The sequence below is a fragment of the Hipposideros armiger genome, unplaced genomic scaffold, assembly GCF_001890085.2.
Source record: "Hipposideros armiger isolate ML-2016 unplaced genomic scaffold, ASM189008v1 scaffold_31, whole genome shotgun sequence".
In the NCBI taxonomy this organism is placed as follows: Eukaryota; Metazoa; Chordata; class Mammalia; order Chiroptera; family Hipposideridae; genus Hipposideros; species Hipposideros armiger.
The window spans coordinates 1216528-1231627 of record NW_017731381.1 but is presented as its reverse complement, the minus strand read 5'-3'; the positions used below and the strand labels follow the sequence as shown (position 1 = coordinate 1231627).

The following is a 15100-nucleotide window of genomic DNA, read 5'->3' as shown; positions in this document are numbered from 1 at the left end:
CCCCACTCTCACCTTTCCAGAAGTCATGTTCAAACGCTTTACATGAATCTTTGATTTCTCTGTAGTTGTCATCATTAGAGCCGCTTTCTGAGTCACCTAATATATTATTTCTGAAAGCACATTACCTTCACTGCCTCCTAAGTTGTTTGAGAGAGGGCGCTTTGGAAAAATCAACTTTATTGATGGATAGTTTACATATAATAAAATGCACCCGTTTGAAGTATCAAGTTTGGTGAGCTCTGACAAACGTATGCCCTCATATAACCTACACCCATTCAGGATATACAACATTTCCATCACCCCGCAAAGTTTCTTGGTGCCCCTTTGCAATCCATCTTCTCTACCCCTATCCGGCAATCCCTAATCCACTTTCCATCACTACAGGTTAGTTTTGCCTAGTCTAGAATTTCATATACAGTAATACCGTGGTTTGCAAGCATAATTCATTCCGGAAACAGATTACTCATATTGCAAGACATCGCTCGTTTACCCAGTTAAAATGTATTAGAAATGTTTGCTCGTCTTATGGAACTCTCGCAAACCAAGTTACTCGAAACCCAAGGTTTTACTGTAAATGAAATCATGGAGAGTGTACCATTGTGCCTAAGTTCAGTATGTTGTTTTCGAGATTCATCCATGTTGCTGAGGAAAAATACTTTTTAAATCAGTATGTGAGGCTATTACTAGATATTTAGACCTAAGCATGAATACATGTTTTTGTATAACATTACAACAGGTTTCTTTTCAATTCTCCCATATGTATATTAGTATTCAGTGGTTGGGGTGACCCACTGACCCCTTCCATATTGACACAAATCTTTAATGTTATCCATAAATATTTCAGTTTTTCTAAGAGTCTTTAAAAATATATATACATAACTGTAGTATCATTATCAAACCTAAAAAACAACAACACTATTGCTATTTAAAGTGATCGTTAAGAGGCTTGTTTATATGTAATACTTGGGATTGTGAAAAAATTACTAAGTCTGTGGTAAATTTCTTTGCCTCCCTGTTTACCGATTTTGTCAGGGAACTACTTATAGTCATCCAAAACTAGCTTGACTGAGGTCATTTCAGGGTAATATGTTTTCTCCAAAAAGTGCTTTTTGGTTTCAAACAAGTTGAGAGAACATCCCATTATATGAGGGATTTTTTAAGAGCCAAAATATAAGTAAACTTCCTTTTTTCAGAAGAAAACAAAAATTTAAGTTTCCTGTGGGAAAATACCTCTATTCTGGGGTATATATGGTATTTCGGGGGTGATGTGAGTCAGTAATTTACTGGATGTGCAAGTGAGGAGGAGGAGAGGATTATGGCTACCCTAGGTTCCACTTGCGGGACGAGAGTGGATGCTGGTGCCGGCTCACTGAGATGTGAAACTCAGCCCAGTGGGCGTGCAGAACTAGGTTCTAAGCTCAGCTCCAGAGGTTTGAGACTCAGTAGTTCGTGGACATCCCCTGCAGAGATGTAGTTGGCAGTTTATGTCTGCAACTCAAGAAAGGGGTCTAGCCTGGTGATAGAGATATGGGAGTTGTCATGTTCGGGTATGAATGAAATCCGACCGTTCACCATGGCAATTAAGGACCTGGGAGGAGATAATTGAGAAGCAACAGCCTGATATAGGAGTAAAACCAGAAGGTGGCACCGTGGAAGCCTGAGAGAAGTGCTTTAAGAAGGGAGGTGGTTACATACAAGGTGTGATCAAAAGATATGGTGAATGTTTAAATTTTAAAAATGTATTACAGTGAAAGCCACATTGCCATTAATCCCCCTCAAAATACTCCCCCTCACTTCAAACACACTTATTGCATCATTCCTGCCACTTTCTGAAGCAGTTCTGGAAGTCCTCTTTCATGTCTTTACTTCATCCTCCATCATGACAACGCTCCGTGTCACTCATCGCTTCGGTACGGCAGTTTCTGTCAAAGAAAAATATTAGTGTGTCCTCATCCACCGGATCTGGCACTGTGCTACTGCTGGCTCTTCCCCAAAGTCAAAATGATACAGGACATCGAGGCAGCCACAACAGCACAACTAAAGACACTCACGAAAGAGGACTTCCAGCACTGCTTCAGAAAGTGGCAAGAACGGTGGGGTGTGTTCGAAGCGAGGGGGAGTATTTTGAGGGGGATTAATGCCAATAAAACTTTAAACATTCACCATATTTTTTTCACACCTCATACCGTATGATTTCGTTTAAGTGAGAGTCTAGTGAAGGCTGGAGGTGGGGATGGGGATTAACTTGTAAGTTAATGAGGAAATCTTACTGGGCAGATGATGTTCTATTAACTGATTTATGGTGATGGCTGCACCACTCAGTAGTTACTGAAATTTATCATATGCTTGAAATGGGTGGATTTTTAACATGTAAAATAGACTCCCATAGAGCTGTCAGGGAGAGGAGTGGTCACGTACCCAGAGCCAAAAAGAGCTTGAGTAGGATGCAGAATGCAAAGCCCATTTCCTGGTTTGGTCACGCCCTCATTGCTGCAATGTGGTCAGAACAGAGGGGCAATTGTGGGCAAGATGCCACAGAAGCCAGTTGCAGTGCGTGGGGGAATGACCGGGTGGTGTCAGTGACTCATTCCAGGTGCTCGTTTGTGAAATGGAAAGGGAGGGGGTGGTGGCTGGGAAGGGCTGGGAGTTGTTTTCTTTCTTCATGTTTTAAATGTGGCCAAGGCCTGAGGCAGATTTAACAGGTAGAACGGACGAGCCCTGCTGACCAGTTGTTGCGGGCTGCGGGAGAGGAGCCAAGAAAGCATCCGGATGTCTGGCGCTGTCTCCCTTTGCCCACAGTGGGACTCACGCATCATAGAAAGGCCTGACAGGAGAGTTATTCAGCCCCTGCACATCTGGCCTCAGCTCCTGGACATGACTGGAAGGGAACCGTCCTATTGGATGAATAGGCAAGGGGGTGGGTCCTGACTCCACGCTCAAGCATCCTTCAGGGCCCTTCCTATCTGGCCCTCACCTACCTGTCCGGCCTCTCCCCTCATGCCCCCTGGGCAGGTCAGCTTCCCATTCTCTGGTTTCCTCTCCGAGGCCTGCCGCCACCATCCAGGATGCCCTTCACAACACTCTTGCTTGACCAACATCTAGTTGCCCTGCACCTGCCCTCAGACTTGTAGGAAGATCCTTGCTGGAAACAGTAGACACAAGTTCCTGCTTGTTAATAAAATGTTCTGCCTACAAGGCCTCCTGTCCCTGATTTCTAGTTGTGGACCAAGGTTTGTCCCCTAGTTGTGGCAAATCCTGCTTAAATCCCAAACCTGAGGTCCACTTTCTCGTCACTCACCCACCAGCCATAAAGCTTAGCGATTGGGCAATGGAAGGGCCTCTTTGTTGCTATTCCTCACACTCAGTGGTCTAGCTACACCACCACAGAATTCAAAGATCTCTTGCTCCAAAGCAACGATGGCTACATAACCTCCTTTACTCCTTGGGGTGAATGCTACCTCCCTCACTGGCCAATGAAACGAAGGCTGTCAAGGACTCCCCAGGACCATCTGCAGGGGGCGCAGCACCAGCCCAGCTCCCAACCCCAGGGAGTTCAGAGACCCTCCAGGCGATGGCTCTCCTTCCAGAATATACCTGCACATGCTAACAAGCTGGAGGACGTACGGCTAAGTGACCAATGGCTGACCACTCTGGCCTTCCTGCCCTATTTACCGGGAGACCTCACCCTTCACCTGAATCCCAGATTTGGCTGTAACCTTGATGAGGAAAGAACAAATTTTGTAGGAACCCAGGCCAGCCTGGGTACCAGAGCCCTGGGAAGTGGTCACAGACCACGCCCTCTTTCAGCCAACCAATCAATGAGAGGGTTTCTGGGACCCAGCTAACTGATTTAGTACCCTGAATTTCTGCCATCCTGACTTAAGCTTAGCTGCATAAGCAAACCCAAAGGCGCTCCCTACTGCGTCTGGCTGGCACACATGGAAAGCACTCCCGAACTCTGCCTCCCAAATATACTTGCTGCCTAACCATCACCCACACTAGGCTTCTAACACAGTTCCCGTACCCCCATCTGTTCTTGATTTTCTGCACCCTCCTCACTTCCTGGGCCTGCCTTTATCTAAGGATGTGGACTTTGGCTCCCCTCTGACTCACGCCCACAGCAGCAGGACAGACGCAGCCCCTTCCAGGCCCAGCCTGGGCTCCTGGGGAGGAGCCACTCTTGCCGACCTGAGCAGCCAGACCACATCCCACACGAGTCCCAGCCCCGGAGCCTGGGGCCCTGGGGAACAAAGAGACAGACGCTAAGATTCTGTTAGGTTGTAGGAATTTATTTTAAATAACCTACAGTTGATTAAAAGGGAATTCATGATAAAAATAGAAGATACTTGAGGAAAGATGTGGGAAATGGACTCTGCACACACACTAAACTAACATTGCCTCTAAAACTAATGATTATAGCAAAAAATGTTTTCACATTAAAATTCTGCTTTTTATGTTTTTCCCCCCATTTTGTACACAATTACAAAAGAAAAAAATAAAAGCCCTAAAATCTTGATTATTTTTTCTTTTTTGGACCAAATACTCATTTTCGTCTAAATTTATTGACCTGTGGAACTTTTTATACAATAAAATCTTTCAAGTGAAAGACTGGGTTTTAAAATGAAAGAGATGGATATCTGAAAGGGTACAGAGAATGCTCAGAACAAAGGATGATGGGAAAATGGCTTCAGTCACTGATTATTTCATTATTCTTAGACTCACTCACCCCGCATCCCTCCCCAACCCCAATCTACACGATCTTTAAGATCAAGAAAAAGGTTTAAATATTTTAAAATAATTAAAAAGAAATAAAAATTCACATTTAAAAAGGAACACTCAAGTCAGGAAATATTTTCCCATCATGCTTTTCTGTGAATAGGTGTCTGAACCAAAACACTGCCGATGTCACAACTGCTTCAAGTTTAATGAAAACTGGTTCCCATGACAATAGATAGTGACAACTCTAACAGGTGCGCTGGGTTTTTGTTCTACTTAATTTTTAATTCCTGAAATGGGGGAGAGGGAAGGGAGTTTAGGGATTCATTTCTATTAAAATATAGAAGTTATTGCAAAACCCTAACTGTAAAAACGCACCAATATAATCGGACTTCATATACAGTAGCTAAGAGAATCCAAATGCTTCAGTGAAACAGTGAATTTGCCTGGCAGATCTCTGACAAATTCCCATCCACTTGCCCTCTTGAAAATAAAAACAAAATTCAAAACAAATCATACAGCTAGAATTTTGATATCTGAAATATTTTTAAATAAGTTGTCCATAGGACAACTGGCTCAGCTCTCCCTTATAATATCTTCAGGTTTATCTTTTCTCAAAGATGTTGGTTTGTTAAGACTTGCCGCCTCTCTCCCTCAGGTGTGAGGGCAAGCGAGGCTCACAGTTTATCCATCTTCTGCAAACCACACTGTTCCTTTTCACCGAACGCTGCCCCTCCAGGCTGGCTAGAACTCATAGTCCTCGTCAGCCATGTCGATGGCCCAGGCAAACTTCTCTCGCTGGGTTTTGTTGTAAATTTTCTCAATTGGGACCCCCCATTTCTTGCACCTGCAAACAAAAGAGAGAGAAGGGGGATTTAGTGTCTCGGGGAGCAATGGCCCAGACCTAGGGCAGGGGCTTGGATGTGCTGCCTTCTCCTTCACTCCCATCTGGTGAGAATGAGAATTCATTCATGTGCTCAACTCATTTAATCTTGACAGTGACCTCTAAAGTAGGTGCTACTAAGAGGTACAAATGAAAAAGATGAAAAAACGAAGACAGAGCAGTTAAGTAATTAATTTGCTTACGTTCTCATGCAGCTAGTGAGCATGGAGCTGAAACCAACCCAAGCAGTCTGGCTCCAGAGTCCATAGTGCCTTTCAAACTAATCAATCCTCTAGCACCAAACAGCAAAAAGAGTAGACAGGGAACAAGAGTGGGGTGGAAACCTTGGCCCAGAGGAGCAGGTGCCAGAGATGGTTCGGGATGCTTCGTCCACCTAAGCTCAGAACTCAGCAACTCAAGGTAACTAATAAGCATCTTCAAAAAGGCCACTTATTTTGGATATTAATTCATGAATGGGGGGGGACGGGGAGTGAGCAAACAATAGAGAAGTTGTCTGCCTTGGTTAAAAGGTCCCTCTAACTCTTTGTGTGGGTTGCTTAGATTTGTGTTCTCATTTTTGTTTTTTCTCCTTGTTCCTACGTTTCTTCACTTGTAAAAAATTTCATTGGAAAGCTTTGTTAAAGTGAGGGACTCTTATACTTTTCCTTCAATACGGGCTAAGTTTTCACTCTTGTCCTAAAGTTCCAAAGGGATGGGGAATGGGGACTGCACCTGCCTTTTTAAAAACAAACATCAACACACGCGAAGGCAGTGTAATAGCACTGAGAATTCAGGACCACCCAGGATGTTCCAATGCATCTGCAGCATAGCATGCACAGGATTCTGGCAGAGGTTTCCCAAAGACTGAAAGTGTGCGGTGCAGGAACGGCCTGGGAAGGCTGACAGTGTTCTCACAGCCCCTACCACCCTTCTCAAGCCAGCAGCAAAGGGCTCATTGCTTACCAAGCCACTGAAATCCTTGGGTCCAGATAATTGAGTTTGGAGGTTCCCAAAGCAATTTGTTTATTCTCTTCTCGGTCTGTGGCCTGAACTTCGAGCTTCATCAACTGCTCCTCCAGTCTCTGCACAGCCTTCTTCTTTGACTCTACCACCCTGGGACAATGGATATTATCAAGAAGCAGGCCTGGCCTCTGGACAAGAGCACTGCAACCCCACCCTGCCACTTAGGGGGCAGGAAAAGCAGAAAAGCCCTAAGTACAGAGATTTCTAAGAGACATCACTCAGAAAGCCTAAGAAAGCTGGGGCCCCAGGGGCCCTACACATGCTTTTTTCTCTCTACCGACCCCCAGCTTTACACACCACCAGGCACATACTTCTTGGTCTTTGCATCCTTCATGACCTTGGCATCAGCTTTAGCACTTTTCAGGTCTCTCCGGGCATCTGCTAGCTGTTCCTTCTTGGCATCAATCTGGGTGAGGAAAAACATTAATAAGCTTTAGGAATAAAAGCCCAGAGAGAAGAAAAGAAGGGCTACATCAGAGAAGGTGAAGCCTAGACATTGTTCCGCCACGTAGGCCGTCTCTCTAGGCCATTTGCAGGGTAAAAACACCAGGGCTGGCTTCATGAAAGCAGGGTAGATGCACAGTAACAGTTGAATTCAGCTATTTGGCCATTTATGTTCTTCCATGACCCATCAAGAAAGAATGTTCTATAGGCAGTGAACCAAGGCCCCATTAATCCAGATGCTCAGGGAAAACAACCCGCTGGGACTGGGCAAGTGGGTGCTAATCTTTCACAGATCACTCTGGCCTTAGACACCTGGGAAGAGGGCTACAAATGAGAGCTGTCTATCAAATGGAAACTGAGCCAGGCTGTAACCTTCATTCCAAGAATACTGCAAAAGACACTCTTTATGAAGCTAGCTGAGACAGGATCCTTGCATCTACTGAGCCCAGCTCACTCCTCGGAGTCTGCCAGCACTCTGGGAAGAGGGTGACAGCTTAAGAGAAAAGGATGCACAGAAGAAAATATCCAAGGGACTAAAAAATAGCAATTAGAAAGTCAGTCTGTTCCAAGCCAACACATGGCATGGCCTGGCTTTGGCGTTGTTCTCAAAAGGAGAGGGAGCTGAGATGGGAAGAAAATTAAAGTAGTTATCCTCAAAAATAGAGGTTTGGAAACATTTTTAGCTGTGAAGCTCTTTTTCCAAATAAATCTCATGGAGTTCCAGTCTATAAAGAAAGAGACAAGGGCAGTTCCAGCCTTTCTTGCTTGCTAGAACCTAAGTCCTTCTTAGTGCCTGCTTACGGACAGCAGCAGGCACCACCAGGGAACTAGGGTCCAAACCAGTGAGCTCACGCTGCTGGAGGGCAGGAGCAGCCGGGCCGGCTAGCACCTTGCTAAGTGGTGAGGTCATGGGGACCTCTGCAGAGTAAATACATGCCTGACTCACAAGTACCGGGCTGTTGCTTGGAGCCTAGAATTGTCTGTTAGACACATGCACAGCCCAAGATTGGAAACAGAGGCTGCCATTGTGAGACAATCATTAAATGCTTTTACTACGAATGGCTTACTTCCAACATCTATGTTGTCCAAAGGCAAGCTGAAGGAACCGATTCTATACACAAAAGCATCACAGACACCACTAGCCAGATTCTTCTTAGGCTAGAAATACAACAAACCACAATCTTTTAACCATTTCTGCGAATGCTAAATTGGCAGGCTATGTCAAATTCTCTCAAAGCATCAAAGGCTCCATTGATTCACTTGGCAAACACGGGCGTGTGTTTGCTTTGTGGGCACACAGGAGAGGGTTCCTGGGCTTGGAGGGCTCGGCTGGCAGGCAGGCTGGGCTGCTCCAACAGTGGTTCCAGAGTGAGGTCGACAAAAGACCTCCTCATGCTCCAGGGAGGGGTCTCCTGAATTAGGCAACCACCACCTGAATATTCACACTTTTATTTCTGGCTTAGAACAACATGAGAGGAGTGCACCACAACAGGTGGCCGCCATTTAACAGAGTGGCGGCAATGGGACCTGCCAGGAGGGGCGGTCTGTAGGGCTCTCTGCCGCCAACCACATGGCCCAAGGATTTGAGAGCTCTGTGGGCATCTCTGCATTTACTGTGGACGTGTGCATCCCTTCAGGAAAGCCAGCTGGCATCTGGAGCAGGAATTATAGGGTATGTGTGTTTTTTTACCCAGATGTTCTACTCCTGGGTATTTATGTTGAAGAAACTTTAACAGAACAAAATTTCAACACAGGCCCGAGCTTGTGCATGTAGCCTCACTTTACACAGTTTTTAAACTTCAGGTGTCCAAGTACAGAATTCCGTGAGTGTGGGTGGGAAAGATTCGCATTTGTACTTTCATTACCCTCTAGTTGAAATTTATCATTTCTCCTTCAGTTATGAATGTGGGCAACAAGCCACAGTAGTGTCAGAAGTACCTATGATTTTATCACCAACAGATAGTACGGATGTTTCCATGTCATATTATAACTGTTGCAGAAATCTTGAAGTATCATTTATATTTATTACTACCTTGCAATTTACAGAGGTTATTAGACCCACCTTCAGATCTTACGGTAAGTTAATAAGGAAGAACATTTATTACTATATCATACTTTAAAATACATTTGGTAAGTGTATTTGAAGATAACTGCTTTCCGTTTTAACGCTGTGTGTCTGTTCTGTAATGAAGTACCTGCAAATTCTCAATGTGGGTTAGTACATTAAAGGGGACTGGTTCCGTAGCCATTGCTCCCATAAAAACGACCATCACCAAATGTTTAAGTGCCTCGTGGCTTAAAAGCTCAGTGCCAGGCAGAGTCAGAGGGAGGAGAGGCACAGGGAAGAGCAACAGCATCGACTTGTTTGCACGTCGGTCTCTCCCTCTAGGGCAGCAACTCCAGCACACAGTCAGTATTCAACAGATGTTTGATGATGAGCTTTATAAAAATATGATTCATGTGGAATGTGTAAAAGTGAAAATAGTTGTGCTAGGATTTGGGGGAATTAAATATCATTATTTCCTCATCTTTTCAATTTGAAACAATCTAATTTGGAAATAGCTGTATTTGTGGGCTGTGGCAAGCAACTGTGAAGATTCTCTTTATATCCACTTTCCTAATGTATAATGAAGACAACAACTAGCAATGTTTCAAGGAGGGTACATCAAATCAGCTTTTCGAAATGGGAAGTGGCCAATGTAGAACTTCAGTCCACAGAATGAAAACCTCCTGAACATTTAGATTTAGTGCCTGATATTTAGTATCTTGATCAGGGAGAACCACTGTCATAGTTCCATTTGTTTATCTTTAGCATAGACCTTTCTTTCAGAACAGACCCGGAACTGGCCTTCTGATATCCAGCTCAGAAGGCTGGGTTATAAATTCTTCTCGTTTTCAGAGTATCTGCCCACAGCATACATGGTTCCCTTCACTGCGCTACCCCCACCACCCAAATCCAAGATACCTTAGATTGCAAATTCATCATGGACTTCTCAAAAGTTTTTGGTGGTGCCCTCTGATGGTTACAAAGAATTGCAACAGCTCGGTTGGCACGGTTATAAGATAGGATCTTTGCTGGGATGTTCTCATCCGCTGTAAAGAAAGAAACATGACAGTTAAGAGTCTGTTTGTGTAATGAGAGAATACACAATGTGCCTACCCCAGTATCCTCATTATTTTACTGGCCCTCATCTCACTCAGATGATCAATTCGAGTTTCCCCAAGCCACAAGTTCAAAATCTGAGTCAACAGTACCCACTTCCCCCATCTACCCACACAACGAAAACTAAAGAAAATAGAGAATTGGGACAGAAAAAGAGGGTATCACAAAGGGGCTATAAGTTTCACAATTTAAAACCTCAAGACAGTGTATTTTTTGTTTTTAAAAAGTGTTAACCAAGGAATATTTTTACTTGTGTCTTTTTTTTTTTTTTTAAAGTTTAAAACATCTATTCCTCTAGTTAAACGTCTACACACAAAATACATAGTTTAAGATTTCTGTGTGGAAAGGATTTAGGTCTCAAGAGGTTTCACGAGGTTGCTACATGTTTTCTGGAAATCATTTAACGGAACCTTTTAAGACCCCTGGATGGCTGCGGCTAGACGGAAAGGCACTTGTATCACTTGATCCCATCCTAAAACACTGACGCTCAACATACCCACCATATTCTAAAGCCATTTGACCTATTTATAGAGAACAGTGGGAATTTAGCACTGACTTGACTCCAGGAAAAAAACCTTTTGGATCTTGGTGATACCTTCGTAGCTAGTTTTTAGGAGAACACTAACTACTCTTAAAGGGAGAAAAAAAAAGACAGAAACCTCAAAGAAAGGATTTGCTCCTGTATTTTTTAGTAACCATGACAACCTTACTCTCTCTGATTTAACAGAACATCACAGCACTATGTCTTTACTCTGTGAGCTTTTAAATAACATACATATAAAACACGAAATGAAGGCATTTTCAGAACAGAGAGAAAGCCTCTGTCAGTGTTCCAAATCGAATCTAGAAGCTGGGGTAAGAATGGGGGAAACAGCTCTGATCTTACGTCTATACAAACTAAACCTTAGCTCTCTATCAGGGGGTAAGGAGGGAAAAAATTTCCAATCAGTGTTAAGGAGAGACAGTGGAACAGATCTAGGACTCAGCTGAGCAAGGACACCGGACAGCATCTGTAGGCTGTGGCCCTGGCTGGCCGAGCAGTACTTACGGGCTGTGAGTTCTTTTAGCTGCTGTTGTAGCGTGATGGAGGCATTGTATGTACGGAACACCTTGGCTGTCAAACCCTCCATGAGATCCTGAAGATGCTTATTTAAAATAGCAGTCTGGATGAGACAAAGCAACAAAGAGCATTTAGGTAAAAGCCACACCACCCTGCCCCTTCTGGCAAGCACTAGGACATGAATGCCAGTGTGATCACAACCCTGACAAGTTTACTGCTCTGCCAGAGGGAAGTTAGGAAACCAGGGAAGAGAATTCCAGGATATAGGGTTGCATGACACCTCCTTAAGAAGTACAGTAAAACCTTGGATTGCGAGTGACTTGGTTTGTGAGTGTTCTGCAGGACAAGCAAACATTTCTAATTCATATTAACATGGTAAACGAGTGATTTCTTGCAATACGAGTAGTTTGTTTCCAGAACAAATTATGCTTGCAAACTAAGGTATTACTGTACTTCAATTTTAAGCAGGCCAATAAAGCAAATTTGTCTTTCCCTGTTAAAATCTTCCCTGAGCTAACAAGGACAGGTCTCGGGTGCCTGGTAGAGGTGGCTGGCATCCAGCCAGGGCAGGGCTCTGCAGGAGGCTAAGTGGCAAGGTCTGTCTACCTCGACTCAGGGCTTTGGCCACAGATTCACTGTGTGCCCCGAGGGAGGAAGAGTGTACAGGACGCCACAGGCCAGGCTGAAGGGAGAGCCCAAGTCACCCTCAGGCAAACCTCTCCTTTGGGAGCTTGTGAGGCTCTGGCTCAGCCCTCTTCAACCCAGTGCACTTTGTCCACTCACATTGAGTCTGTCAAAAAGATCATCCTCAGGCTGTTTGTTCTCCATAAATAGTTGTAAGTTCTTAAAAACCTAAAAGAAATAAGCACAGCCTAATTATTACTATTTTTAAAACCTTGACTGTGGAAATACTTGCAAGTTTAAAAAATCCGCGCATGCGCTCGCGTGCGCGCACACACACACACACACACACACACACACACACACACACACAGAAAACACAAAGCACAAGAGACACCTGTATCCTTTACCAGATTCCTCTACTATTAACATTTACCTCATTTACCATTTGTGCAGCGTGCATGTCTGTTCACTCCTTCTATTATATGTATATATATATATATATATATATGTGTGTGCATACGTATTAAATGTTTGCTCTGAACAATTTGTGGGTGCTTACATAAGATAGATAGTCCCTTACATACACATGGTTCTTACCGGCTTCATAAATTTATATCAATACCTACTTTTATCTAATCTACTGTCCATATTCCAATTTTGTCAGTTGACCTAATGATGTTTTTTTACTTCCCCAGTGTGGAATCCAACCTGAAGTATTTCATTTAATTGTCAGGTCTCTTTAGCTTTGTTTAATCTGGAGCATTTCCACAGCCAGAAAAACCTGTACTGACTCAACATCAGACTGCTGAAGGGTTGGGTTACTGGGGACCCCTTGGCTTAAGCCCAATACTTTGGGGTGGGGGGAACCTTGGGGCTGCAGCACTCTGTAACTACAGGCTCAGAGAGCTAAGGACCAAACAGCTACCTTTCCGCTCAATCAGCTGAGGTTGAGCAAAGCTACAAAGTAACAAATTACATGACTGGGATAACATGGTTAAATCATTACAATAAGGTGGTGGGTTGAATCTTATGTTGAGTTTGTTGTGAGGGCCAACCTCTCTCAGCATACTGTGTTGAATACTGCTATGGGACATGGCCCACCATTTCAGGAAGGGAGCACAAGGGCCGGGGGGTGGGGGGGGGGCATGGACTAAAAGGAGGTACACAGGACACCAAACAATACCTCTCCCCTTTCTTTCAAGTTATTTTTTTCTAGTGACCAACAAAGCATCAAACACATAAAAAGCACTCAACAAATGGTTGTTGAATGAAATCAATCAATCAATCAATCAATCAATCAATAACAGACCCCATTAACTTACTCGTTTCTCAACAGGGACTTTGTTATAATATCTGATCGAGTCTTTCCCAAGGAAGTCAAACTCCACCACATACTCCTGGCCGTCCAGCTCTGGGTACAGATTGATGTGCTCCACACGAAGCGAGCAGCAGCCCACGGTGTCCGCTGTTTCTCCTTCCTCCTTCTCGTTGCCTGCTCTCAGAGCAAGCTGTCCGGGGAGGGCAGAAAGAGAGAGAAAAGGATGAGCATGAAGAAGCTTGACCCTCACAGATCTCTGGGCAACGCAGTTCTCTTTGGGGACAGGGCATTAGTCTGCAAGGCCTGGGAATTCCGGACTCTGCATTATTGCCTTTCCTATTAAATGAAGTGTGGAGAGTCCAGGGGGTACTAGACTACAAATCCAAGCTTTTCTACTCTGTCCTCTCACACGGGGATGGAGGAGAGGAAGGACATTTTAAAACACAAAGCAGCAACTGAAGGGGTATTTCTAGTCTGGGCAATCAGACTCAAAAAGCTCGTTTCTTAATTTTGTTGAATTTTTGAGACAATTCAGAATTTGTGCTAAAATACGAGCAATGCAATATTGGTGGGGAAAAAAAACCCCCAAAACCCGAAATCTTGTTCTTCTAAAGCAGCGGTTCTCAACCTGTGGGTCGCGACCCCTTTGGGGGTCGAACAACCCTTTCACAGGGGTTGCCTAAGACCATCGGAAAACAAAAAGATACTTACATTACGATTCAGAACAGTAGCAAAATTACAGTTATAGAGTAGCCACGAAAATAATTTTATGGTTGGGGGTCACCACAACATGAGGAACTGTATTAAGGGGTCGCGGCATGAGGAAGGTTGAGAACCGGCTGTTCTAAAGAGTACTGAGAAACTCATCTCCAGAACACTGTCTTTCAAACTGTAGTTGCGATACTTCAGCAGATCACTTAACCGATTTATTTAAGGGGTACAACCACCTTTTTAGAAATAAGAATGTCATAGTATTTCCGGCGCATTCAGATTCATGCAAATCCTATCAGGTAGACTGTATTCAGACAGCAGCAGACATCAAATGCCTCTCTCTCCACTTCTATCTTCCTTACTGGGACAGAGACTGGGTGAGCAGGACCATGCGTGTCGAGCAGTCACCGCCTCTCCAGTCCTTAGTGTGGGGTCCCGGGGGAGTAAATGCCTACATCTCTGTTAAGCTGTACACATTAGGCGATGAGACAGGAGGTCACTCACCTTGTCGATGAAGTATAGGGCTACAGCTCTCTGCCGGACTTTCATCTCTTTAGACTTCCAGTCTTCTCGATACTGGTTCCGGATCTTGTCCACACACTTCTTCAGCCTCCGAGCAGTCTCGTATTTCTGCCAGTCTTTCTCACCCTGCAAAGACCCAACCCCAAAGGTGGACTGCTTAGGGATGGTGGGGTAAAGTCAGACTTTGAATATCCAAGTTTAGAGCTCAGAACCAAAGAGAAGGAACTTGAGCTTAAGGAAGATAGAGTACTGAAGAGAAATTTTAGGGCATTTAATTTGATGAGAACTCATGCTGTCCCGTTTCCACTGCCATTCTGTAAAATGTTTATGTTTCATTCTGTAAAATGTTTATGTTCTTGGGAAAAGCCCACATGGCATGTCCCAAAAACTGACTCTGTCAACACAAAGGGTATAAACATCCCCATCACAGCTTTACTGCTGAATCTGTGACCCAACAGCAGTTTTCTGCTAGGACTGAATTTCATTAAATTCAAGACAACCATTTACAGACTGACGGAAGGAACTGTCAAGAAAGCAGAACCAGGGCCGGCCGAGTGGCGCGATGGTTAAGAACTCGCTTGGGATGCCAGAGGGCCCCGGTTCGGATCCCACATGTGAGGGCCAGTGACACTGCCC

At 44.3% G+C, this 15100-nt stretch overlaps 1 protein-coding gene across 1 annotated transcript in view; it reads right to left on the bottom strand.

The window, feature by feature from the left end:
- Nucleotides 1-4273: 4273 nt before the first annotated feature.
- TOP1 (DNA topoisomerase I) overlaps nt 4274-15100 on the bottom strand; it is a 104133-nt gene continuing 93306 nt past the window's right edge. Inside the window, exons 12-19 of the mRNA XM_019636901.1 lie at nt 14447-14590; nt 13236-13421; nt 12073-12141; nt 11278-11392; nt 10032-10159; nt 6934-7028; nt 6563-6712; nt 4274-5563 (exon numbers count right to left, since the gene is read on the bottom strand). Coding sequence (XP_019492446.1) covers nt 5461-5563; nt 6563-6712; nt 6934-7028; nt 10032-10159; nt 11278-11392; nt 12073-12141; nt 13236-13421; nt 14447-14590 — 990 coding nt within the window. The 3' untranslated portion in view covers nt 4274-5460. The remainder of the gene's footprint in view (nt 5564-6562; nt 6713-6933; nt 7029-10031; nt 10160-11277; nt 11393-12072; nt 12142-13235; nt 13422-14446; nt 14591-15100) is intronic.